We start from the raw sequence: 24,082 nt of genomic DNA, 5'->3' as shown, positions 1-24,082 counted from the left end.
AATCAGAGAGCACCTGTTTTCTTTAAACTCACATGATAACAAAATTCTGTGCTAATCCTGAGCAAAACCAGGACAGCAGGTTGAATATTTGGACTTTCCAATCCACTGTGGGGAAACTAAAGTTTTCTGTTCTCACAACTTTTTTATTACAGTGATTCATCAAGTGAATATTCAGACTGGACGGCAGATGCTGGAATTAATCTGCAGCCTCCAAAGAGACAAACCAGGCAGGCAGCTCGAAAAATCTGTAGTAGTTCTGAAGATGAAAATGTGAAGGGAGCAAAAGGGCTGGAGCCAAAGAGAAGGAAACTCAAACAGCCAAGGAAAAAGGTCAGCAAGTGTGGTTCTTAGTGTCTTTTGTACTTAATGAATATAAATTTGGGTTTTAATGGTTGTTATCAAAGTAAAATTCTTCATAAATGGGTATAGAGTAAATAAACAATTGAGATACCAGTGGTACTAAGAAATTTTATTGTTTGTTTTATTGTGCTTTCCCACAGGTGGTTGTTCATTACAAATGCCTTTTTTTTCCTCCTAGATTTATGCTCTTCACCACAGTCAGGTTTACAACAGGGTGGTTTTGTTGCAAAATTATAATGGATCTGTATTGTATTGACATGGTCAGGTTTCTTTTTCCTGGTATTTTTTTTTAAGACATGTAGAATATTTATAAAAATACAATTTCTGTCTTCATTATAGAACCACAGACTGGTTTGAGTTGGAGAGATCTTAAAGACCATCTTATCCCACCCCCCTGCCATGGGCATTTTACTGATTTATGAATGTTTTAAAGCATTTTAATGATTCATTAAGGTTTCAATGTTCAATTATAGTTATAACAAACCTGGTTTATTCCCTGCTGTTTAGTGGAGATTTTGGGAAGGATGCACTCCCCAATTTGCTTTTCCTTGTATCTTACCTGCAGTAACAGCTGCATGATGAGTTTTCTGTAGTAATTAACTATATTCTGAATTTTGTGTTGACTGCATTCTAGATTAATGCAAATACTGCACTTCTGTATGTAACTCAGCTGTGTTGTCTCCTGATGTGCTGTGTTTAGAAAGCCAGTGGGCTGCTGTCCCTGGAGGGGGAGCCCAGTGAGGAGTGGCTGGCCCCACAGTGGATCCTGGACACCATTCCCCGGCGCTCGCCCTTCGTGCCCCAGATGGGAGATGAGGTACCAGCAATTCCCACATTCCCAGGAAATCACAGCTCAGTTGCTTAGGACTCTTCTACCCAGCAATATTTTCAGGGACAGGCTGAGTTTTGATAACTGTTTTAATTCCCAGCCAGTTTGTTATTTACAGATCCATGCCCTGCATCCCTTTTTCTGCACAGGTAACTTGGGATCAGCAGGAATAATATATTGTGCATCTTCACTTGAACATTTCTTAATGATCCCAGTTTTAAAGCACAGAGAAGGTGCCAGTTTGGGGGCTGATATAAATATTTTTAACTGGAAGAGTGTTTTATGATGAAATAAATAAGTGTGCAATGTGTTCTGAAAGGGTTAAGACCTGGTATAAAATGAACAGGAAGAGCACAATCAGTAAAATATTTTTCTCCACTTATCTGTTTTCCTTTGCTCTTTTTTTCTCTTTTAATTTTCTCTTTTTTTTTTCTCTTTTAAGATCATCTACTTTAGGCAAGGCCATGAAGCTTATGTGAGGGCAGTGAGGAAAGCCAAAATTTACAGTATTAACATGCAAAAACAACCATGGAACAAAATGGAACTCAGGGTAAGTTCAAGAAAGACTTCAAAGAGCTGAATGCATTTGTAATGTTAAACTGACATGAAAAACTATCATAAAAAATGTAAAGAAAGTGTTGCTTTAAAATGTTAATATCAAAGTTTTCATTGTAAATATTAAAGTTAGTTTTTTATTAACACAAAGTCTTCACATCTGTTCACTTCCTGGTTTTGGAACTTGATTCTCAGGGGTCTCTTTCAACATGAATTATTTTTGCTGGAACACTGAATTCATTCAGAACCCAGCACTGCAGAGCTGTTTGTGGTTCTCTCACCACTTTACAGTGACCTGAGCATTTGGGTTCTGTTTCTTGTTCTTAATGCTGTGGTAAGAAAGAAGAAATCAGGAGTGTGCAGGAGCTCTCTTAAACCCTGGATCTTGCTTTGAATGAGCTCCCAAGACTTAATCCACAGTGTTGCCATATTTTTCCTGCTTTCCTCAGATTTCACATCAAGAGAAGAGCATATATATGTGCTCATATTTATTTAACCATGCCTTAATGTTCTATTAATGAAAAGGATTGATTTACTGGGGAAATACCCAGTTACCAGTCCCAGATATTCAGTGATTCCAGCTGTAATTTTCCAGGGCATCATCAGTTTGTGAGGAAAAGGAAATAGCTGTTCACTTAGGATGGGCTTTGACAGGACATGAACATAAAGGCTGTTGTGGAATTTCAGTTTTCAGAGGAAGAATTTCCTTTTTTCCCCCTATGCAAAAGTGAGGGGCCCTGGGGTAGGTCAGGGAGACCTTTGGTGTGCTTAAAACCAAATTTGTTCCTTAGAACCTTGTTAAGTATTTTGTAGGAATCCTGTTCACAAACCTGCCAAGGGAATGAGCTCCTTATTTTTTCTTTTTGAGGTGACAGTGATTGATTTTAGTATTTGGAAAAGAAGAAGTAATGGGTGAAATTACTTGTGCTGTAGAGTGGGAACATATTTGGGTTTTATTAATGTTTCACTTTAAAATGGATATTTTTTGTTGTTGGCAAGGTAAAATAATGCTGTTCAATGCTTCTTGCTAACTAGGAACAAGAATTTGTGAAGACTGTAGGAATTAAATATGAAGTTGGGCCTCCCACACTCTGCTGCTTGAAGCTTGCATTCCTGGATCCAATCACAGGCAAAATGACAGGAGAATCCTTTTCCATAAAGTAAGTCGCTGGAATGCTGATGACATTCTTCAAGAGCTTTCCTTGCCATGTAGAAGCTTCCCCCTCCTCCTTTCTTATTTCCTGTGCAAGGCATGATGATGGCAGTGATGGTTATCCCAAATGCATGGAATTTGAGGACTGTGTAGTTCTGGGTAATAATAACTTTTTTTGGTCTCATTTCCTGAAGGTACCATGATATGCCAGATGTTATTGATTTCCTTGTGCTGCATCAGTTTTATAATGAAGCCAAAGAAAGGAACTGGCAAATAGGTGAGTATTTTTTTCCCAATTCCATGTGGTTTTGCACCATTTTAATGGGATGCAGTGTCTTTATTACAATATAAAGGACTGTACACACGTGATATTGTAAAGATTATTGGAAACTTTTATTTGATGTTTGCTGCAATTTCTGTAGCAAAAAAAAAAAAAAAAAAAAAAAGAGAGAAACTGTTCCAAGGGCAGTGATAGCAGGAGAATCTCCTGATCTCTTGGGATCTGAGGTGTGAGGCAGCTGTGAGTGATTGCCAGAGATGGGCAAGTCCTGCTCTGAGGGCAAGGGCTCAACTCCTGTGGTACAAAATGTAAGGATGGCAGTGGGGCATTCACAAAAGAGGGAGTTGATTCTCTAAAAGGAAATATTTAGCAATTGTTGTTGTTGTTGTTGTTTTTCTGAATGCAATGTTTGCCCTTCCAGGGGATAGATTTCGCAGTATCATTGATGATGCCTGGTGGTTTGGGACTGTGGAGAGTCAGCAGCCTTTCCAGGCAGAATATCCTGATAGTTCCTTCCAGTGCTACAGTGTCCAGTGAGTATTTCCATGTCCTGAGGCTCCTGCACAACTCACAACTCAAAGACCTTCAAAAGTAGAATGAGGAACCCCAAGAACTAGAATCCCTTTTTCCATTTAAATACATACCCAGACACTTAATTTACTTATTTAATTACACATCTTGTACTTCTTATTTACTTACTTTTATTTGTTTTAGAATGTTTTCAATATTTCCTTAATTTGAATATTGACTTATTTAACTCTTGAATTTATTCCTAAAGCAACACTTCTGTGTTACAGAACACTCATACTTTTGTGTAAAGCAGTGCAGCGACTGTATAGGAGATACAAAAGGAAAATAGGGAGTTGGAATGTCTTATTCCTAACTGGAGTGACCTTTTGGGTGAAATCTGGTAAAGAAAAGGTGTGTCTTTCTACTGAGCTCTAACTTGTGCATTTGAATGAATTTTTTAATAGCTGGGACAACAATGAAAGAGAGAGGATGAGTCCATGGGACATGGAGCCGATCCCAGAAGGAAGTAAGTGTGTGTTGGATTCCTGTCCCTGCCCAAAGCAAACAGCTCTGGGCCCTGGATTTACCTCTGGAATTGTTCTCTCCAGCTGCATATCCGGAGGAGGTCGGTGCTGGAGTTCCTGTGACCCCAGAGGAGCTGACAGCTCTTCTCTACAAACCCCAGGAAGGAGAATGGGGGGCCCATTCCAGAGATGAAGAATGTGAACGAGTAATCCGAGGGATTGAGCAGCTTCTTTCCCTCGGTATGGTGGGAGAGAAAAGGGGGAAGGATGAACAGTGTCAGGGCTGAAGATGGGATGGGAAGGAGTGTGGAGTAGTGGGACTTAGTGTGGAGTACTTGAAATGTACTCAACTAAATTACTGAACAGAGACTTCTAAATTTCATATTTCAGTTTCCAAGCTAAATTCCTTTTTTTTCTGAGGCTTGACCTGATTTGTTTCAGTGGGGCTTCCCAGTGTGTCATACCTAAAGAACAAAACAGAGAATTAAACCCCTCAAAACCAGCCAGCAAATACTCACTGAATACCCTCACCTCCAAATTCCTTGTAACTGGTTTGTAACCATTTAATAGCACACTGTGCTTTAAATTTAAATGTGTCTCTCTTTACACCCAGTACATGTCTGTGTTCTTACTTGATGTTGTGTTGTGGTATTACTGTTGTAAGTGCAAATGCCACATTCCTTTCAGTCAGGTTGGCTGCTGGCACACAGATCTCAGATATGATACTTAAACAAAAAGTGCTTTTTCAAGAGTAGGAATAGATGGTACAAGAGGAGGAGCCCTGCCCTGTGGGTAATGACATTCTCAGCTGTAGGTCTGTGTTGCTGTTGCTGAATTCTTTGAAAGAAACCCCAGAAACCATTACAAGGAATCTTGGTAAAACATTTCCTGGAGGCATCTAAATGATGGTGGTCTTTTGTCTTGCAGACATTTCTAATCCCTTTGCTGTTCCAGTGGACCTTAGTGCCTATCCCATGTATTGCACTGTTGTTGCTTATCCAACTGACCTCACCACCATCAGGAGGAGGCTTGAAAACAGGTTTTATAGGTGAGTTTGGGTTTGTAGCTGACATTGATTGCATTTATTATTGTGTGGAGCTGAGTGCTGTTTAAAGTCCCTTTAGCAACAGCATCAGATCAGATTGGCCTTGGGCAAAGTGAGTCTTCCTGAATTATAAATTCTCCTGGCCATGTTGTTAAGGCAAAAGCTGCTGAAGTGTTGGTTTAACACCCTGAGCCTGGCTCTGTGTTGGAGGCAGAACATGTTTGCTTTGTTTCCATCCCTGCTGCCTTTGAGCAGGGGCTTTGTTTGTGTTGCAGTTGCCAGAAGGGGACTGAATAATGCTGGGAACTGGAAATGTCAGTTTTGCCAGTTAATTTAGGAATAAATAATGTCCTGTTCTTATTTTCACCTGTTTCTGCTTGACCTGAATTCCCAATTCCATTTCTTACCAAAGAATCCTACTGAACGTGGAAGAAAAATAACATACAACTTCCTCTCCATCCCATTCCTTTAATTTTGTGTATTTTTCAGGAGAATCTCTGCCCTGATGTGGGAGGTAAGATACATTGAACACAATGCCAGGACATTCAATGAGCCAGACAGCCCCATAGTCAAAGCAGCCAAAATTGTGACAGATGTCCTGCTCCGCTTCATTGGGTGAGTTTGGACCTCACAGACCCCACAGCTCCAACTCCTGGGATCCTTCATTTTGTACCTTGGTTTTTGTCATTCTCCTGCAGAGATCAGAGCTGTACTGATATATTAGAAATCTACAACAAAGTGAAAGCAGAAGACCTGAGCAGTACTGATGAGGAAGAGGAGGTAAGATCATTTCCTTCCCTTTTAAAATAAAGCATATGAAAGAAATTTTGATTTTTGTTGAGTCTTTATTTTATGGGTAATTTCACTGAGTTTTGGAGATGAGGCTGTTTAGGCTCACCTGGGACAAAAAGCTCCCTGAAGTAAAAATGCTTCTTGGAACTGCCTGTCTTTAATCTTCTCTCAGTACATGATGTTTTGTTGGAAGGATGAGTAATGAGGGGAGCTGGGAAGTGCAGCTGTTAGTCAGAAGGACAACAGCTCTCCATTGTCACTGAGGCAGCAAAGCTGATTTCCTTATGTAATTCTGTGTCATTTCCCATCAGTTGATCCCTGGAGTGAAATGTCAGGTAGAATCCAGGATAGATGTCACTGCTTTGAGCTGCTTCCTTCTCCTGGTACCTTCTCCCCCTCAGTGCAGTTTGCAATGTGCTGTAGTTCCTGTTGCCAAGTGCCCTGTGGTTGTTGTTGGCTGGTTTTAAACCCTTTTTCCATGGCTGAGGGTTATCCAGACCTGCCTGTGTGTGATCATTCCCTTTGCCTTTAGGTGGCAGAAGTGGATGTGGATTCAGATGCTCCAGGCACTTCCTCTGGGAAAAGAAGAGTGAGTACAATTTCTGCTTTGGTCATTTTTAAAAAAAAATTGATTAAAAAACAGATATCTCCAGCAGTCAAATTTCGATGCAACTGATAAATATAGCAAGGCTGGAGCTGAAATATTGCAGCTTCTCATGGGTTTGAGTGTTATATGAGACCAGAAAAGGCCAATTTGTTTAATTTGTCTAATTTGCATATTGCTGTGCTATCAGCTCTGCTTTAATCTTCCTGGATTTCTGTTTTTAATTGGGGAATGCTTTGAATCAGAAGGCTGGGAAATGAGTAGGAACTTCAAGGCAGCAATGTGAATATTCTGATACTATCTGCAATACCTGTTTCCCTGCAGGTGAGACGAAGAGTGAAGAGGCAGCCCATGAAAGCCAGTGCTGATGCTTGGAAGGAGCAGTGCCAGCAGCTCTTAAACCTGATTTATGAACGAGAGGACTCAGAGCCTTTCAGGCAGCCTGTTGATCTCTTCTCTTACCCTGTAAGTGCAGCTTCCACATCCAGAATTGTTCCTCCTCTGGCAGAACATCCATGCTGGGCATGGCTCTGTCCTCTCTCTTTATGAGTTGATGTTTTCAGGGATTTATCTACAACAACTCTCAAAGGATAAGAGTGACTTGAGCCACTGGATGGACACTGAGGTGATGTTACTGCTGTAGGATTTGAGAGCTTTCATTTTTCTCTTGTGTGTTCCCACAGGATTATCGAGATATTGTAGACACTCCCATGGACTTCAGCACTGTGAAAGAAACCTTGGAAGCAGGAAACTACACCAGTCCCTTGGAATTCTACAAAGATATTCGTTTAATATTCTGCAACTCTAAAGCTTACACTCCTAATAAAAAGTCTCGTGTAAGTAATAAATTTTAATACCTTTTGGCCCTACATGAATAAAACATATGAAATGAGGTCTGAAGAGCAAAGCACAGCTTGGTGTCATAAAAATAACCAGGATACACCAATTTTGTGGTTATAAACTTGCTTTGTTCTGCTCTCCCAGATGACTTCTAATATCCATTTTCATCTGGGACAATGGTCTTGTTGCAGCTGTTTCTTACAGTATTTATAACAGAGAACTGTTCACCAGTTGCTTTTATTTTTCTCAATCATTTATCCCTACAAACAAGGCTATCAACTTGATAACTGCAGATATTGTGGATGAGGCTACACAAAAGCAAGGCCTAGAAAAGAAAAGAAAAATGGTTTAAAGATTTTGACATCTGATTCACAGAAATTAGGACTGAGGTCAATTTGGGTTGCTTCTCTGTAGCTCTGTAAGGGTGGTGTAAGGACAGTTCACCAGGGATTTAATGCAAAAATAAAGCTGAGGAGACATGAAATCCAATTGTTTTTCCCTTGGTATTCAAGTTATCTTAAGGTCTGCTTCCATGCTTCATGGGGATTGACAAAGGGGACTGTATTCCAGTAATCCAGAAATCCATTTTCCTTCAACTCTGGAAATATTTTGTACTGTTACTAAATCCTTTTATGAAAACACTTTTTGTTGTAAGAATGCACAAGGCCCATGGAAGGAAATAATCTGTAAAGAATCTCATAGTGAAGCATCACTGTGAATTTTTTCTTTGTGCTACAAAGTCTGGACATCTTTATGATGGTTTTTTTGGTTGATCTTCAGGTTATTCAACTCTAATAAGCCTGACCATTTTCCCTCACTGCAGATTTACAGCATGACCCTTCGACTCTCTGCCTTATTTGAGAATCACATGAAAAACATCATCTCTGAGTACAAGTCAGCAATGCAATGTCAGAAGAGGAAAAGGCCTCGGTACCGAAAACGGCTGAGGAGCAGCAGCAGCTCCCCCTCAACCAGCAGAGCATCCAGGTAAAACAGGGCTGCTGAGCCTGGCTGGCAGTGCCATCCCACAGGACAGGGTAGATGTGCTTTTGGGAATTACCAGCAGCACTGTTGCTCATTTCCCTTCCCTTAAGTCCCTCATTTGGGACTTAAAATCATGCTCAGTTTGTAATTCTGGTAAGTGAAAGATGATGTGGTTACAAGTGGTCCTTCTGGAGGAAAGGAAAGATCAGCTGTCTCTGCCTTCTAACTTTTGAAAAAATTGTTGTGTAACATTTCCCTACCTTCATCTGATGCATTATCTAAGTAAACTGACTGTTGGTTTTAACAGGGGAGATAAAATCTTGTCCCTGCAAACTCCTCTACCATTAGCAAACAGCATCGTGGTGTAACTATTATTGGTGTTAGCACAACTGGGAAAAACAGATCACTTTGCAGGAGAAATCAGTTTTGTATTTAAGTCTTTGGTGATAACAGATTTCTATCTTTGGGATATTTTGTGTTTGCAGCCCAAAAGGGAAACAGAAGCAAATGAAGATTCAACCCAAACCCAACCAAAATACCTCACTGCCCCTGACCAGGACTAACTCTTCAGTCTCATCTCATGGTGAGGAGAAATCCAGCCTTTCTCTTACAACAGCTTGTCTGTACAGGTTGAGTCTCGTCCTCAGGAGACACATGATGCAAAACCCACCTGGTGAAAGAGCAAGGTTCTGGAAATGTGTTGTTTTTAGATTGTGTTAGCTGAGTTTGGCTGTTGGGAAGTTCTGGGTAAGGATCAGGGAGCTGGGAACCTGGATCTGGCCAAAATTACAATTATTCCAGTGACAAAAGCCCAGACTTCCTGTGTATGGGCTTCTCTCTTACAGCACTGATGGATAATTAATTAAATTAATCCTATTTGGGGTTACATTCAGGAGGAATCTGTCTTTCCATGGCTGCAGAGCAGTTTGGTGAGATTACCCTGACTTGGGCTGTTGACTCAGGGCATACAGAACCTCCACAGACACAGCCCTGTAAAGAGAGCATAAAAATCACCCTGTCCCCCTGTGGTGTCCTGTCTGAAGTTTCAGATACAGCAGAAGAACCTCTGGGTTCAGCCACTGGTGAAGAGCTGGAGGGTCAGCCATCTTCATCAGGCTCAAATGCACAGAGCCGGAGTGGAAATGCCACAGACCCAGGGAAAAGCAGACCAGTCAGGAGCAAATCTACACCAGTGAAACAAGGTGAGAAATAATAAGATTCTGTGCTTTGACTGACTGGTTTCACTAGAGATGAAAGCTCTTGCTTCTGTCTGATGTTTATGAAATTATTGTCTCAGTGTAGCATTGTATATATTCCTAAACCATACCAAAAAATTCAATTTACTTTATTCCTTTACTCTGTGTTCTGTCTGAGATGTGGAATGCAGATGATTGCATGTGCACTTCAGTGAAGTCATTTAAAATCTCTCCAGATGGAAAACTTGATTGCTGTTAAACTCCTACAGTTCCTTCAGGAGTTACAGAAAGCAAACAAACCAAGAGAATCCCCACCCCAAAACCTTCACCTTTTATTAATCAAGCTGAAACCAAAGATGAAAAAAACTTTACAGAAACATTGAAATATTTTTCTCACATGCAAAACAAAGTAGTTGTGATTAGAAGGGAAACAGTTCAGGTGTGGTAATCTCAGGGATGAGTTACTCAGAGTTTCCACCAAGGTGGGCACTATATGAGCTTTTCCTGAAGCTGTGGATGCTTTCCCAATGCTGGATGCTGCAGGTGAGCTTTTCTTGTCCTGTCTTAAAGAAGATATTTAATCTTCACTGTCAAATTCATAACTCTGAAAACATGGAGGATTTTGGGTCCCAAGCCAAGTATTTAATTTTCATAGAAAGTGTTCAGCAATCCCAGTGAGCCTTCTTGGGTCATTGACTCTCTTCAGTTATGCTTTCCATTAATTTTCCCTGGACTAAGCCTTTTGAGAACATGCATTTGATAGGGAATAAATGCTGCTTGCAGAATGTTATTTTTGTGTATAGATAGCTTTGAAATGGATTTTGGAGTTTTCCTGCCTTGGCACTCCAGGTAGGATTCACCTGACTGAGTTTTAGTTGTTTGTGTCTAATCTGGTCACTCCAGGCTCCTTTTTATGCTTGGATCTCCACTCAGCTCTTGCTCAGGAGAGTTTGAAGTTGTTGCTTCCAGGTAAAAACTGTGTTTACTTTGATGGTAAACACCTGCTTGTGTCCACAGCATGTAAGGGGTGAGTGGCTCCCAGTGGATCATCCCTGAAAGTACATCAGAGGCAGCAGAGGAGAATCCCAAAGGCAACTGCAGCAAATCCCAGTTTTTGTGTCCTGTTTGGCTGTGGTGTGATGCTGATGGGGTTGTTCTGTTTTTGCTCAGATCACTCTCCTGATGGGCCCCTCACCAATGGGGATGGCAGAGAGCCCCGGGCAGGAGTCAAGAGGAAGCTGCTGAGCGCCTCAGAGGAGGACGAGCACCTGGAGGAGGCGGAGGAGGAGGAGAAGAAGAGAGAATTAAAGGAAAAATCTGCTTTGTCTTCATCAGAAAGTGGGGAATCAGGATCCAGCTCCAGCTCAGAAAGCAGAAGTGGCTCCGATTCTGACTCGGAATCAACCTCCAGAACAGACCAGGATTACATCGACGGCGACCACGACTACAGCAAAGTGGTGCAATCCAAAAAACCCAAACGGAAAATCAAACGGAAACTCCCGGCGGGCAAACGCAGCTGGCAGGGCCGAGGGACAGGGAGGAGGAGGGGCAGGTGGGGCAGGTGGGGCAGGTGGAGCAGGGGGGGCAGAGGGGGCAGAGGGGGCAGAGGCTGCGGCAGGGGACGAGGCGGCGGCCGGGGAGGAAGGAGAGGCCGCGGAGGCCGAGGGGCCTCGCGAGGAGCCGCCAGAGCCAAGCGCGCCCGGCTCGCCGACGACGAGTTCGAAAACCTCTTTGGGGGCCAGTTTGGGGACAGCGTGTTTGGAGGGAGGTTCAGCCGCCCCCCTCGGATCAAAACCAGGAACGAGGGCAGGAGAACTGTCCTGTACAACGACGACTCCGACAATGACAATTTTGTGCACACCGAGGATCCTTTGAACCTTGGTACTTCCAGGTCAGGCAGGGTGCGGAAAATGACAGAAAAAGCCAGGGTCAGCCATCTCATGGGATGGAATTATTGACAGATGGGAAAAAAAAAACTTTGGAACAATTTTAAAAGAACTTCAATGGCCTTCTACTGCAGGGATTTTACCAGAAATTCTACCAAGCAAGTTGTGCGGGGACTCCACTTACGTTTCACAGTGGTGCTTTTCCATCCTGTCAGTTCGTGTTTGTTTTAAAGCTTCAGATCTCCCCATTTCATTGGTCAAAACAAGCCTTAGTCATTAGGCCTTAAATTACAGAAATTCTTCCCCACACACTACGAGTTCATCACATTACAGAGGCTTCCAGCTTCTCAGTAAGAACATGACATTTTCCAGTCACGCTTCTGACTTCTCTCCCTCGTTTTTGTTTTTGTATTATAGAAATAGCACCTTCTTACAGAGTTTTTATGTGGTTTCTGCCATAAATCCTTAGACACAGTAATAATTATAACTTTTGCACAATACACCAATCCTAAAGGCAGCTATAAAATGTTTACAGTTTCTATATTGTAAGAAGGATCTGGATTATTTTAATCTTCCCAGGCCAAACGTTGATGGAATTGTGCTGAACTGAAGTATGTCCATACTACAGTTTTGGGGGTCCTGATGTGCTTTCTATTGGTTCTTTATTCGTGTAAAAACAGTGACAAAGGGTTGGTGCCTTGTAAATATGTAGCAAACCTTTGATGTGGTGTGTCCTATGTGTGCATTAACTTTATTAAAAAGAGAATACTTGAGAAGTATGAATATCTAGACAAAAGGTGCCAAATGCAAAAGTTACTTGCATCTATTTTCTTTTTGTCCTCTCATATTTTTATAGTATTAATCGAGATTGTGCAGCTAAAGGGGTGACTTCAACATTTGAAAGGTTCCTCCTCTTCAAAGCATGATTTTTAATAGTAGCTCAGCTACCTCTTATTTACAACTACTGGAAACTGAAAAGAAAATAGATGCTGTTATTCAGAGCGTGGTGAAGAAGAGGCGAGAAGGAGAGTAGAGGGGTGGAAGTTGTGAGTAGCTGTATCTTCCTTGAAAACAAATGCAGTGGCTCTCAGAGTTCTCAGTGGCTCTCAGAGTTCTCAGCACAGATGTTTGGGGCAGGTTTGGGATTTGTGCAGAGGGGCTGCCTGGGCCCACTGACCCCTCAGAGGTGCTGAGGGAGCTGTCACCCCCCTCCCCCCCTCAAGACTGACTTTTGTGTCTCAAGCTTCCAGAAGAGAATTCCTGTTGCACTGTGCTCTTGTTGTCCTGGGAAATGCTGACTTGAGCCCCTCTGGCAGTGGTAGTGAGTTGTGAGGAGATCCCTGCTGGCTCCTCGGTGACCTCGGCGGTGGCGTGGGCTGAGCTGGAGGTGAGCAGCCTCTTCCTTCCTTCCTGGGCTCTGGCTGGAATAGATGTGGGATTCCAGTTTCCTCCCCTTGTCTGACAGTTCAGAGTCAGGTCACAGAGAGAGCAAAGTTCCAGTGGAGTTTTTCAAGGTTTTTAGGGTTTTTTTTTTTTAAGCTTTCATCCAATATCCTGAAGTTCTGTGCACAGCTTGGTCAATAATTCTGGAAAACCTCAGGCAGCAAAGAGTGACCCATGTATATTCTCAGATGCAGAAGGAATTTAATTTTTGACTTTCTATATTAAGCACTAGCTATTTTATCTCGCTTTCAAAAAGAAAAAAATCCTAGTTAGATGCAAAAATGACTTGAAAATAAAAAAAGCAGAGGTTTAGTTTTGTGATGGAGGAGAGTATATCCTAAATTACTCATTAATATGAATTTATGGTACAGTACAAAAACCACACTTTTAATTTTGTAAGGAATGTTTGAAATCAACCATAATCCATTGCTGGACTTGATTTGTTTTTTGATGGGGGGGTGGGGAAAAAACCAAGTGCAGAGGCTCTCCTAGTTCTGTATTGGGCTTTAAAGTATAAACACCTGTCCTATCATCTCTCTCATATATCTGTATATATACACGCATTTATATTTATAAGAAATGTATTATTTGTTTGACTGATTGGTCTTTTTACATATGGTAACCAGGAATAGCATGTATGCATCAGTCCATAGTTGGAATCATATCCCTTAGATCAGTCCTGTGAGCTAATGTAAACACTATGGGTTCTGTCCTAAAGCCTGAAAAGCTTGAAATGCAAAAGAAATGCTTTTTTCCTCTATTTCTGACTGGCCGAAAATCCACTTATTCCTTATTTATTTTGTGTAGGGGTCGGGGAGAGAGAAACCACAGGGATTCCAGAGAAATCATTTTATAAGTTGGTGTATTTTAGCAGCAATTAGAGTAAGATTAAATATGTTCTTAACTGCATCTTTTCTCTGTACTGTGAAGATACCAGTGAAGCATCACTTTGCTGCGGCGTAAGTATTACTGTGTCCCATGACTTTGAGCTAGAGCAGGGGGTGCTGGGACAGCAGAATTTAGTGTAAAAATTGAAAAAAAAGCTTTTTTTTTTTTTTTTTTGTGCATGAGACTCTTTTATAAGCATGTCAGATTACTTGGGTTTAGAGCTGTTCTTTTTGCTTGGATTTGTGTCTGGATCCTTTCTCTCAGTTGGGCAGTTGATTTCTTATAGTTCTGTGGAATAATTACACTTTTGTAGGAACTTGGATGCTCTGAAATCCCAAATCCTATCAGGAGCTGCTTATGGATGTGGTGAATTTAGGATGAGCCCAGCAGTGCAGCAGAAGCAGGATTTAGTGATTTAAACCATCCAAAAGTCTCCCTGCTCCAGACCCTGCTGAGCTGAGGGCAGGCTGCAGTCAGGAATGTGCTGTCTCTTCTTGCACTCTCAACAAAAAACTCCAGACTCTGCCTAAGGATTGGGATTTCAAGTCTGATTTTGAAAGGGATTCCTGAGGGTGAGCAGGCAGGCCAGAGGCTCCTTGGTTCCTGTAGATGTTTGGGCATTGGTGCCTCTGTTCCCTTCAGATGTCCCACTGGCAGATCCCAATCCCAAACTGCTGGGACACCTCAGGGCCCTTGGGGACACCTTGGGAAAGGCCTCAGGCCTCACTCCATCCTGCACAGAGACAGGGCTGAAATGCTGCTCTCTGAAATCCTGTGGCTTTGCTCTCAGCTGCTCCCAGCCCCAGTCCACTGTCCCTGCAGTGATCCCTTGCTCTCCAGACCAGGGCATGGATGACAAGGCTTATTTGGCAGTAGTGAGGTCTTGGATATTTGGGACAATTTTTTCATGAAAGAGTGGTGAGGCATTGGAAGAGACTACACAGGGAGGTGGCAGAGTCACCATCCAAGAACTGAGCACTTGTAGCCCTTGGTGGGATTTGGTTGAAGGTTTTACTTGAAGATCTTGGAGCCTTCTCCAACCTTAGTAATTCCATTATTCAGCTCAAACTTCACCTGCTTTATATTTTCTCCATCACCTTTTATTTTCCTTTTAGCCATGCCACACCTCTATCCTGTAGTTTCCTTTTATAAGCTATTTATTTATTCTCTTGGAAACTTTGGATATTGTGATGAATTTTATTTTGGCTGGCCTGCCAGGCTGTTAGGTTAAACCTTTCTGTTGGTGCTTGAACTTGGATGGATTTGGGCAGCTTTATCCCTCCTTCCTCTTTCCATCACTCCTTCTTCCATCAGCCAAGCAGAGGCCACCCCCTAATCCCAACCACCCCCACCCTGCAGACACAAAAACTAAAAAGAACTGTGGAGAAATAATTAGTGGAGGATTTTTGGCTACTTCAAATTCTGCGTCCTGTTTGCATAGTTTCATTTTCCTGAAATGTTCTCAAAGTCCACCTCAGCTGCTTCTCCTGTGGGGAAGCAGAAGGACTGAGTGGTTCAGAGAGCCTGGAAAAGAGCTGGCACCAGGGGTGTGGCAGAGAATTTTTAATTAATTAAATAAAATATTTGGAGGCTCTCTTGACTCCCAAAAACAAGATGACCATTGCCTAGCATTTGGAAAAGCTGCTCCTGGGTGTCTTGGGAATGTCCCTGTGCTCCAAGTCACAGAATATTAACATGAGAAAATCAGTTTAAATTAGTTTTTGATAAAAACTTGATTCATTCCATCTTTGAATGATGAACACCAGGGAAAAGTGAACAGCTGTAGGTTTAAGGATGTTGTGTCCTGATCTGGAGCATCCCGTCATGGATTTCATGGGTTAAAAATGTCTTTGTGTGTTTACATGTCTTAATTTTATCTTTTTATTTAAAAACCATCCTGCAGAGTTTTATAAAATACTGATGATTTTTAAGGAGCAGTTAACCCTCCAAGGCTAACTCCATATTTAATAGGTAGGGAGCTGTTGTGTTCTTACAATGTGTATTATAGAAATCCCTGCGCATGAGCGACAGAAACTTTTCAACTCTTCAATATATCCAAGGTTTACACATGGTAAAAAAACTCCTTTATGTACAGTAAGTAACAGCCTGCAAAATTTAGTCTAAAAACTCGTCTTTTTTTAGTCTTAGAAATGCAAAGACCTGTTGGAAGCTTGTACATTTTTACTACGTCGTGTTCGGCCCACAGCAAACTCACACAACTGTGCTACAAATCCCTGAAAAATTTAGATTTCCAGTGGGAATTGCTGTCACAGCCTTAACTCTAGTGTTCTAAAAATGGTGCTGAAATACATTTTTGTGCGTGGATGTGGGTACCTGATCCGAGTCTGTGAGACTTCCAAGGCAAACCAAGCACTTGGAGTTACTGCTCCTGGTAGTAACTGCAGCCACGCTGGGGAGCTGATAAATGTGTAAATAGCTGGGAAATAATTCCATCAGTGGGAAATTAGGAGCAGTTCCTCACTTTGGGGGTTTTCATTGGCAAGCACTGAGGATCTTCCTGGGTTTGGGGTCTGTGAGCTGTTTGGGGAGGGTGGGGGGTGAAATCCTGCTGGGATATTCGCAGGTAAAATCCAAATCTGTCATTTCTCTTCCTAAAATTCTTCCTCAGAGAGTGGTGCCTGCTCGGGTGTGTTCAGAACTCAAAGTCTGAGGATTATTTTTCTGTAGAAATATTAATTCAGGCTCTTCATTCCTCCATGAGTCATTAGAGCAGATTTCATGTAGAAATACCACTTGATGTCGAAGCAAAATTCACATGATTTAGGCTCTCCAGGTCGTGTTTGGGATTTAAAATGCTCCAAAAATGCACAAAACTATTAGAATTATGTCTACTTTCTATATATTTTTTTTTTTTCAGGTGATATTTATGCCCATATCTTCACATCCGCTATCTCAGGTCCCTTTAATGAATACTTCAGGGATTTTGATGCCACATGTTGGCAGACCAAATGTAATATTTATATGCAATGAGCTGTTAGTTTTTTGTATTGTACAAATGTAAATTTGTAAAGATTTTTTTCTAGAGTTTTTTTGAAGTCACTGATGTAATCTAGGATGTTTCATTTTCCAGCTGTGGGATTGTCTTAATAAAAAAAAATAAAAAGAGAATTACTTTGGTTTTGGATTGCTTCTTGAGTAGTTGAGACATTAAAAAGTAAAAAAAAAAAAAAAAGGCAGAATGGAGGTTTTAATGTAAAAAATACTTGGTTTTTGATGCAACTGGATCATTTTATAGTTTTAATTGTAAGTTTTATAAACTGGATATAGAAACTTTATTTATAAATGGATAGAGAAGCTTTTATGCACTTTGAAGGTCTTGAGCAGGATGTGATGGAGATCCTCACCCCAATCACCATCCAATCTGGCTCCAAAATACCATTTTTCTGGGAAAAAAAAGGATAGGAACAGCTAATGATTTCTTGGGAAAAGAAGAGGGAAATGCCTAAAAGTTCTGTAAAATGGCTAAAAAAAGCCATGGAAGGAGCAGGGGAGGAGGCTCAGGACACAGGTGGGTTCAGGGGGTGACTGCTCCAGGGAAACTTCCCATAGGGATCTTTCATGGGAATAAGGATTTACTCCTCTGTTAATAGCAGTGATAACATTGTTTAAACATGGATTTTGGGGGTGGGTGGAGCTGGGTTTGTGTAGAGCTGCCAGGAGAGCTCTGTGCTCAGCTGGGGGCAGGTGCTGACAGTAAATACATGGAATAAGCTCAGCAGGAATTTCTTCCTGGAAAGAAGGTGGTCAGGCATTGGAAGGGGCTGCCCAGAGAGGTTTGGAGTCCCCATCCCTGGAGGTGTCCCAGGAGGGACTGGAGGTGGCACTCAGTGCCCTGGGCTGGTGACAAGGTGGGGTCAGGCACAGCTTGGACGCCGTGGTCTGAGATTCCAACACTAATGATTCTGAGACTCTGTCATTCTATTTTGACTTTTCCCCTCATTAATCTGCTGACTTATTTGACATTTCACTTTATTGTGCTGATTCCAGTGGCATTTCCTCTCTGATGGGAATGAATATCTCCTTTTTAACACAACACTCATCCTCCAAACCCCAGGGACAAAGGGGCTTTTGTTTTTTTCTTGGCCTTGATGGTTACAGAGAACATAATTAAACTTGTTTTGCATAGATGCTGGAGCCCCCCTTTATGCATATCCATCAGATGGCATTGGAGGGAAGGAATTCCACTCCCTTCAGAGCTGCTTGACCTTTGCTAAACTTCCTTTGGCTGTCCCTCTGTTGATATCTTGACTGATGTTATATTGATATTATAGCTGTTACATACTTTATATCATCATTTAGGTCATATGGGATAATACATGTTATTAAATACATAATATACAATACATGTTATTAAATACATTATATAAAATACCAGAGTGGTAGAGAATAGCTATTTTTCCCCTATACTATAAAAACTAATTTTCCCCTTTGGAAATGAGTTTTGTAGAAGTACATTCTTAAAGGTATGTTTTATAGATGTCTTAGAATTCAGCTGTGACTTTTATGCATTTCAGCAACGAGTGGACTCAACACTGCCTTGCAGTGCAGGACAGCTGGGTCATCCCAACGCTCATTTCCAGCCTGGAAAACCTCGAGTATCTTTTTGAATTCACCCTCGCAATGCTCCAGGCACTGTGGAGCCCCAGAGCTTCCCAACCTGCACAGCAGATACAGGCCGAGCTTTGCTCCATCCCACCTTCCCAGTTCACTCCAGGATGGGATGCTCCGAGCCCCAGGGTGTTTGCACCCTCAGGCCCAGGGTGGGATTTTGGGGGTGCTGCTGTGCAGGGCCAGGCTCCTGATCCCTGTGGGTCCCTCCCAGCTTGGCAGTCAGTGACTCCGTGTCTTTGCCCTTCGTTTGGTACAACCTGGAGCTGGGTTTGGCTGCATCGGAGCCAGGTGGGCCTGCCGGCTCCTTTGTACGTCCTTGTTTCTGGGTGAATAAAGGCGCCTTTGTGCCGAGCCTCGTTGTTCGGGGTGTTTGGCCGGGCCCTGCCGTGACGCAGGTGCGGGCGGTGCTGGCAGCGCTCCCGGCCGGGCCTTCCTCCCCTCTGCCCCTGCCCTCCTCCATCAATATTTGCTCTGCTGCCAGCAGCGAGAGCTCTGAGCGCTCCCTCGGCAGCTCCGGCCTCACGCGTCCCCTCAGACGGTGCCGGAGCCCCGCGGAGCATGAGGGACCGGCTGGCGGAGCTGCAGCGGCGAGCGGCGGCCGAGGGCGACCCGCACGACGACTCGGCGCGCTTCGACAACCCCGCGTTCGTCGGCGACGACGGCAGCGCCGTGGGCCGGGCGCTGCGGGAGGCGGCCGAGCTGTGGCGGGCGCTGGAGCGGCTGGAGCAGCTGTCGGAGAGCATCGACAGGACGCAGCAGTCGGTGCTGTGCTGCACCTCGGAGGAGAGCATGGCCCGCCACAAGAGCGGGCTGGGCGCGGCCCGCGCCGCCTTCGCCCGCCAGGCCGCGGCCCTGCAGCCGCAGCTGGGAGCGCTGCCCGCGGCCCCGGCCGGGGGCTCGGGCCGAGCGGGGCCCCGCGTCCGCCAGACCCAGCTGTGGCTGCTGCTGCGCCGCTACGGCGCCGTGCTCGCCCGCCACTACGCCCGGGAGAGCCGCTACCGGCAGCGGCTGCAGGAGCAGATCCAGAGGCAGGCGGAGCTGGCGGGCATCACCCTGGGAGCCCAGGACGTGGAGCTGCTGGCCGAGAGCCCGCAGGGGCCTCGCATCGTCGGCCGCGACCTGGAGGAGCTCAAGGCCAAGCACCACCTGGGGCTGGCGCAGGCTCGGCAGCGGCAGCTGCTGGAGCTGGAGGCGCAGATGCTGGAGCTGCGCGGGCTGTTCGTGCAGCTGGAGGGGCTGCTGGCCCAGCAGCACGGCGCTGCCGACAGCGTGGAGCTGCACGTCCTGCGCTCCCTGGACTGCGCGGCCCACACGGGCCCCGGCGTCAAGAGAGCCGCCAAGTACCAGCGGCCGTCGCGGCGCTCGGCCCTGCTGACAGCGGCGCTCGGGCTCTGCTCCTGCTGCCCCTGCCTGCCCTGCCCCGGCCGGGGCCTGCGCTGAGCCCGGGCACTGCGGCAGCGTCGGGATTCACCCAGGGACAAACCCTGCCTGGACTGAGCCCGGGCACTGCGGCAGAGCTCCGGGATTCACCCAGGGACAAACCCTGCCTGTGCTGAGCCCGGGCACTGCAGCCTCGGGGATTCACCCAGGGACAAACCCTGCCTGGGCTGAGCCCGGGCACTGCAGCAGAGCTCCGGGATTCACCCAGGGACAAACCCTGCGTGTGCTGAGCCCGGGCACTGCGGCAGCGTCGGGACTCACCCAGGGACAAACCCTGCCTGTGCTGAGCCCGGGCACTGCAGCAGCGCTCCGGGATTCACCCATGGACAAACCCTGCCTGTGCTGAGCCCGGGCACTGCAGCAGCGCTCCGGGATTCACCCAGGGACAAATCCTGCCTGTGCTGAGCCCGGGCATTGCAGCACAGCTCCGGGATTCACCCAGGGACAAACCCTGCCTGTGCTGAGCCCGGGCACTGCAGCACAGCTCCGGGATTCACCCATGGACAAACCCTGCGTGTGCTGAGCCCGGGCACTGCAGCAGCGCTCCGGGATTCACTCAGGGACAAACCCTGCCTGTGCTGAGCCCGGGCACTGCAGCACAGCTCCGGGATTCACCCAGGGACAAATCCTGCCTGTGCTGAGCCCGGGCACTGGAGCAGAGCTCCGGGATTCACCCAGGGACAAACCCTGCCTGTGCTGAGCCCGGGCACTGCAGCTGAGCTCCGGGATTCACTCAGGGACAAACCCTGCCTGTGCTGAGCCCGGGCACTGCAGCTGAGCTCCGGGATTCACTCAGGGACAAACCCTGCCTGTGCTGAGCCCGGGCACTGCAGCAGCGCTCCGGGATTCACCCAGGGACAAACCCTGCCTGTGCTGAGCCCGGGCACTGGAGCAGAGCTCCGGGACTCACCCATGGACAAACCCTGCCTGCGCTGAGCCCGGGCACTGCAGCAGCGCTCCGGGATTCACCCATGGACAAACCCTGCCTGTGCTGAGCCCGGGCACTGCAGCAGCGCTCCGGGATTCACCCATGGACAAACGCTGCCTGCTGGGAGGGACCTGTCCTCAGCTCCTTGGACAGCAGGGCAGTGACGGGGCTGAAGGCTGATGCTGAAGATGTGCCGAGCATCAGTGATTTATTATCTCACAGTACAACTTTTTATACTTTCTCTCTGTATCACAACACACCCTCCTTTTTGTGTTATAGATGGCTAACAAGCCATGTGCACGTGCCTTCTGCCCTTTTGGAACTGGCCATAAATTTCTGTTTCTTGTAAATGCCAATACACATTTGCATTCCATGCTTCTTCTCCTGCAATGTCTAGTTCAAGGGGTCAGCTATAACTCATCAAGGCCAAGGCTGCCTGCAGCCCCATTCTCCTACAGGGCAGGAGATGTGGACACTGTGTGTGATGATGTGAGGACCATGCACACCTTCCTTGGTGACAGAGACCATGCACACCTCACATGGACATCACACACGCCATTCCTGATGGCACAGGGACCCTGCACGCCTTGGATAGCAGCACCTTGCACAGTGATGGAATAAGCATTCACACCTCACCTGGAAGCACAAGGACCAGGAACCTCTTGCATGGTGGCACAAGGACTGCCAGCACCTTTCCTGGTGGCACAGGGACCCTGCACACCTTGATGGCATCATGGGGACCATGCACTTCCATTGCAGCACCCAGCTAAGAAAAGCACTTTTAACACTCCCAAATCTGGCTTCAGAACTGGAACATTTCTTGGTTTTGTTGCTGTTTCAAGGAGAGAGGCTGAAAAGCCCCTTGAAGTTTTTGGCAGGTCTGTGGTTGTATGTGAAGGGACTCAATGGTTCAGTGTCCCCAAGGAGCAGAGTGAAGGCTCCTCCAGCACACCCCAATCCTGATTCTCCCCACTTCCTCCAGTTTCTACTCCCTTGGGGTTATTTGGTGCATTCATGTTGCATTTTGTTCATTGCTGGTTTATCAGGCAGTGGGTCAGCTTTGGGCTGGGTGTTCCTCATGGCTCATCCCATGCTCTGACATCAGGAGGGGATTTGCACAATTTCTTTGTGAATCTGCAGGCTTTTATTTCAACCTGCACATTGCCAAACCAGCCAACATCCCAAGTGTGCTGGAAATGCTGGAAAATTTGAGTGACTCTTTTTTTCTGGACCCTAAATCACCACCTGAATTTCCCAAAGCCTCTCAAATTGGAGCCTGGTTAGGTTTTTTGGGACCCTTTGTGGAAGGTCCCTCTGTGTCCTGGCAGTTCTTGGCAGCTCATTCCAGTGCTCTCAGCCACCCTTACATTTATTTTCATCTTCTGGCTGAGCTTTAATAAAACAATTTCTCAATAACCTCTTGAGTGTGGAGAGTTATTTCTTTGCAGCAGGGAGCCCAAAGCTAAGGAAGAGCAAAAATGCAATGACTTCTCAGTGTGTTGATTGAGTTAGATTCTTAGGAATGTAGAAAACTTAATTTTCAGGCTGATAAATTAATATTTTCTGTTGACCTGGAAGACCCCCACATCAGGAATGTCCATCCTTGTGAGAGCTCTGGGAACCAAGCTGAGTGGTGTCTGTTCCTGCCCTCTTCCTCCTTTATTATGCATTTGTGAGCTCTAAATGAATATTCCTTTTTCATTCAAATTCTGATGAATGGAAGTTCACATTTATTTTATTTTCATTTAAAAAAATTGAAATCCACATCTCCCAGACTATTGCAAACACCCCTTACATCTCACATCCAACCCCACATTTACTGTGTGGCCACAAGAGCAACTTCCTGAGAAGCACAGAAGTTATTCACAGCATCCCAGGATACAAAGAGAAGGGAAATAAACCTGCTGAGGTTGGGAGTTGGCAAATCTAAGCTCAATAAAATAAATTTAACCTCCTTTCATGCCCCACTGTCACAGCTCTGTGCAAACAACTCTTGGCTGGCTGGGCAGTGTCTGGCCCGACTGGTTTTGCTGCTCAGGAGATGATTATCCATAAAACACAGGGACAAAAGCTGGGCCACCAGCAGTGCTTCCATCCAGGATCTGTTCCTGAGGGTTTCATGGTCCTGTGCCTGCAGGGCTTCATCTGTGTGGGGGATCAGCAGGAAAATAACCCTGATTTGTGTTCAGGGACCCATGAGGAGGTAAAGGAGGAGGAAAAGAGGAGAAATTTCACACTTCAGAGTGGATCTTCCCACCTGTGGCTTCAGTCCTTAATGAGACTTTGTGTATTTATGAATTTATTTTTTGTCTGCTGCCTGGTGGCCTTTCATTAAATACTGGCCTCAGAGAGGATCTAATTACTGCAGAGCAAAATAATTAATGATACTGTAATGTGGGCATGAACACCCACCAGGATGGGGAAGATTCCTTTCTCTTCTGACTCTGGGACTCATCTGGAGCACATTTAGGAATATTCCTGGAGATGGTGACACTGAGGTGGAGAACCTGCTGTAATAATTCCAAGAATAAACACGAGCAAGCTGTTTTAATTATGTCCCAAATGAGCATCAGAAATGTAAGAAGTTCACATTTAAAGGGAAAAATAAGAAAACCCAAGTTAAAATTCAAGCCCCTCAGCTCTGCTCTGTGCTCACACACATGGTAGGCACTGAAAGAGGAATTTTTGGTAAAATGTCTTAAAAGGAGCTGGATGAAAAGCCCAAAGCCTTTGTAACTGTGCTGGCAGCACCTGCAAAGCCTTTCAGTTGAAGAAGTGTCACTGAAAAGAATTTTTTTTTTTTTAAGAACACAAAATCTTTTGCTGACATTTAGACAAATAAATAATTCCAGAGCAAATTAATCACCCTGCAGAACTCGTTTTTAAGGTGAGGTGGGTTATCACAGCTCAACAACTGCTCAGGGACCTGGGGGTTGTGAATTCCAGCTCAAACACTGAGCTTGGGTCCCTTGGTTGCGTTTTTTTTGTTGATTTTTGATGTCACAACAAAACCCCATGAACAGAATAATTTCTTGTAAATGCAGCTTTTAAAAAGCCTCCTGAACACTGAAAAGGAACTCAGTTCCATGAATTCCTGAATGCATTTGAAGGATCTATTTGGCCAAACCTCTGGGCATCCACATTTATTGGCAAAATTGGAGGAGAAAGTTGAACTGTGATTTCATCTTGTTTT

General features: G+C 44.9%; 2 protein-coding genes across 4 annotated transcripts in view; both read left to right on the top strand.

Moving 5' to 3' along the window:
- Nucleotides 1-17,034, top strand: part of BRWD3 (bromodomain and WD repeat domain containing 3) — a 50,183-nt gene extending 33,149 nt beyond the window's left edge. For all 3 annotated transcript variants that reach the window (XM_056491299.1, XM_056491298.1, XM_056491300.1), the window contains 18 exons: nt 153-330; nt 1,061-1,177; nt 1,632-1,739; nt 2,780-2,904; nt 3,092-3,174; nt 3,599-3,710; nt 4,152-4,213; nt 4,296-4,451; nt 5,139-5,259; nt 5,746-5,871; nt 5,955-6,036; nt 6,581-6,637; nt 6,977-7,117; nt 7,336-7,488; nt 8,316-8,479; nt 8,962-9,059; nt 9,520-9,678; nt 10,843-17,034. In XM_056491299.1, the coding sequence (XP_056347274.1) occupies nt 153-330; nt 1,061-1,177; nt 1,632-1,739; nt 2,780-2,904; nt 3,092-3,174; nt 3,599-3,710; nt 4,152-4,213; nt 4,296-4,451; nt 5,139-5,259; nt 5,746-5,871; nt 5,955-6,036; nt 6,581-6,637; nt 6,977-7,117; nt 7,336-7,488; nt 8,316-8,479; nt 8,962-9,059; nt 9,520-9,678; nt 10,843-11,630 (2,830 nt within the window). In that variant the 3' untranslated portion in view covers nt 11,631-17,034. The remainder of the gene's footprint in view (nt 1-152; nt 331-1,060; nt 1,178-1,631; nt 1,740-2,779; nt 2,905-3,091; nt 3,175-3,598; nt 3,711-4,151; nt 4,214-4,295; nt 4,452-5,138; nt 5,260-5,745; nt 5,872-5,954; nt 6,037-6,580; nt 6,638-6,976; nt 7,118-7,335; nt 7,489-8,315; nt 8,480-8,961; nt 9,060-9,519; nt 9,679-10,842) is intronic.
- Nucleotides 17,035-18,326: 1,292 nt separating this feature from the next.
- On the top strand, nt 18,327-22,286 carry LOC130253095 (syntaxin-1B-like). The gene has a single exon (XM_056491384.1). It carries the CDS (start codon nt 19,080-19,082, stop codon nt 19,959-19,961), a length of 882 nt encoding a protein of 293 aa, XP_056347359.1. The 5' UTR covers nt 18,327-19,079; the 3' UTR covers nt 19,962-22,286.
- Nucleotides 22,287-24,082: the final 1,796 nt, after the last annotated feature.

The sequence above is a fragment of the Oenanthe melanoleuca genome, chromosome 4A (assembly GCF_029582105.1).
Source record: "Oenanthe melanoleuca isolate GR-GAL-2019-014 chromosome 4A, OMel1.0, whole genome shotgun sequence".
In the NCBI taxonomy this organism is placed as follows: Eukaryota; Metazoa; Chordata; class Aves; order Passeriformes; family Muscicapidae; genus Oenanthe; species Oenanthe melanoleuca.
This window is presented reverse-complemented; position numbering and strand designations above follow the sequence as displayed.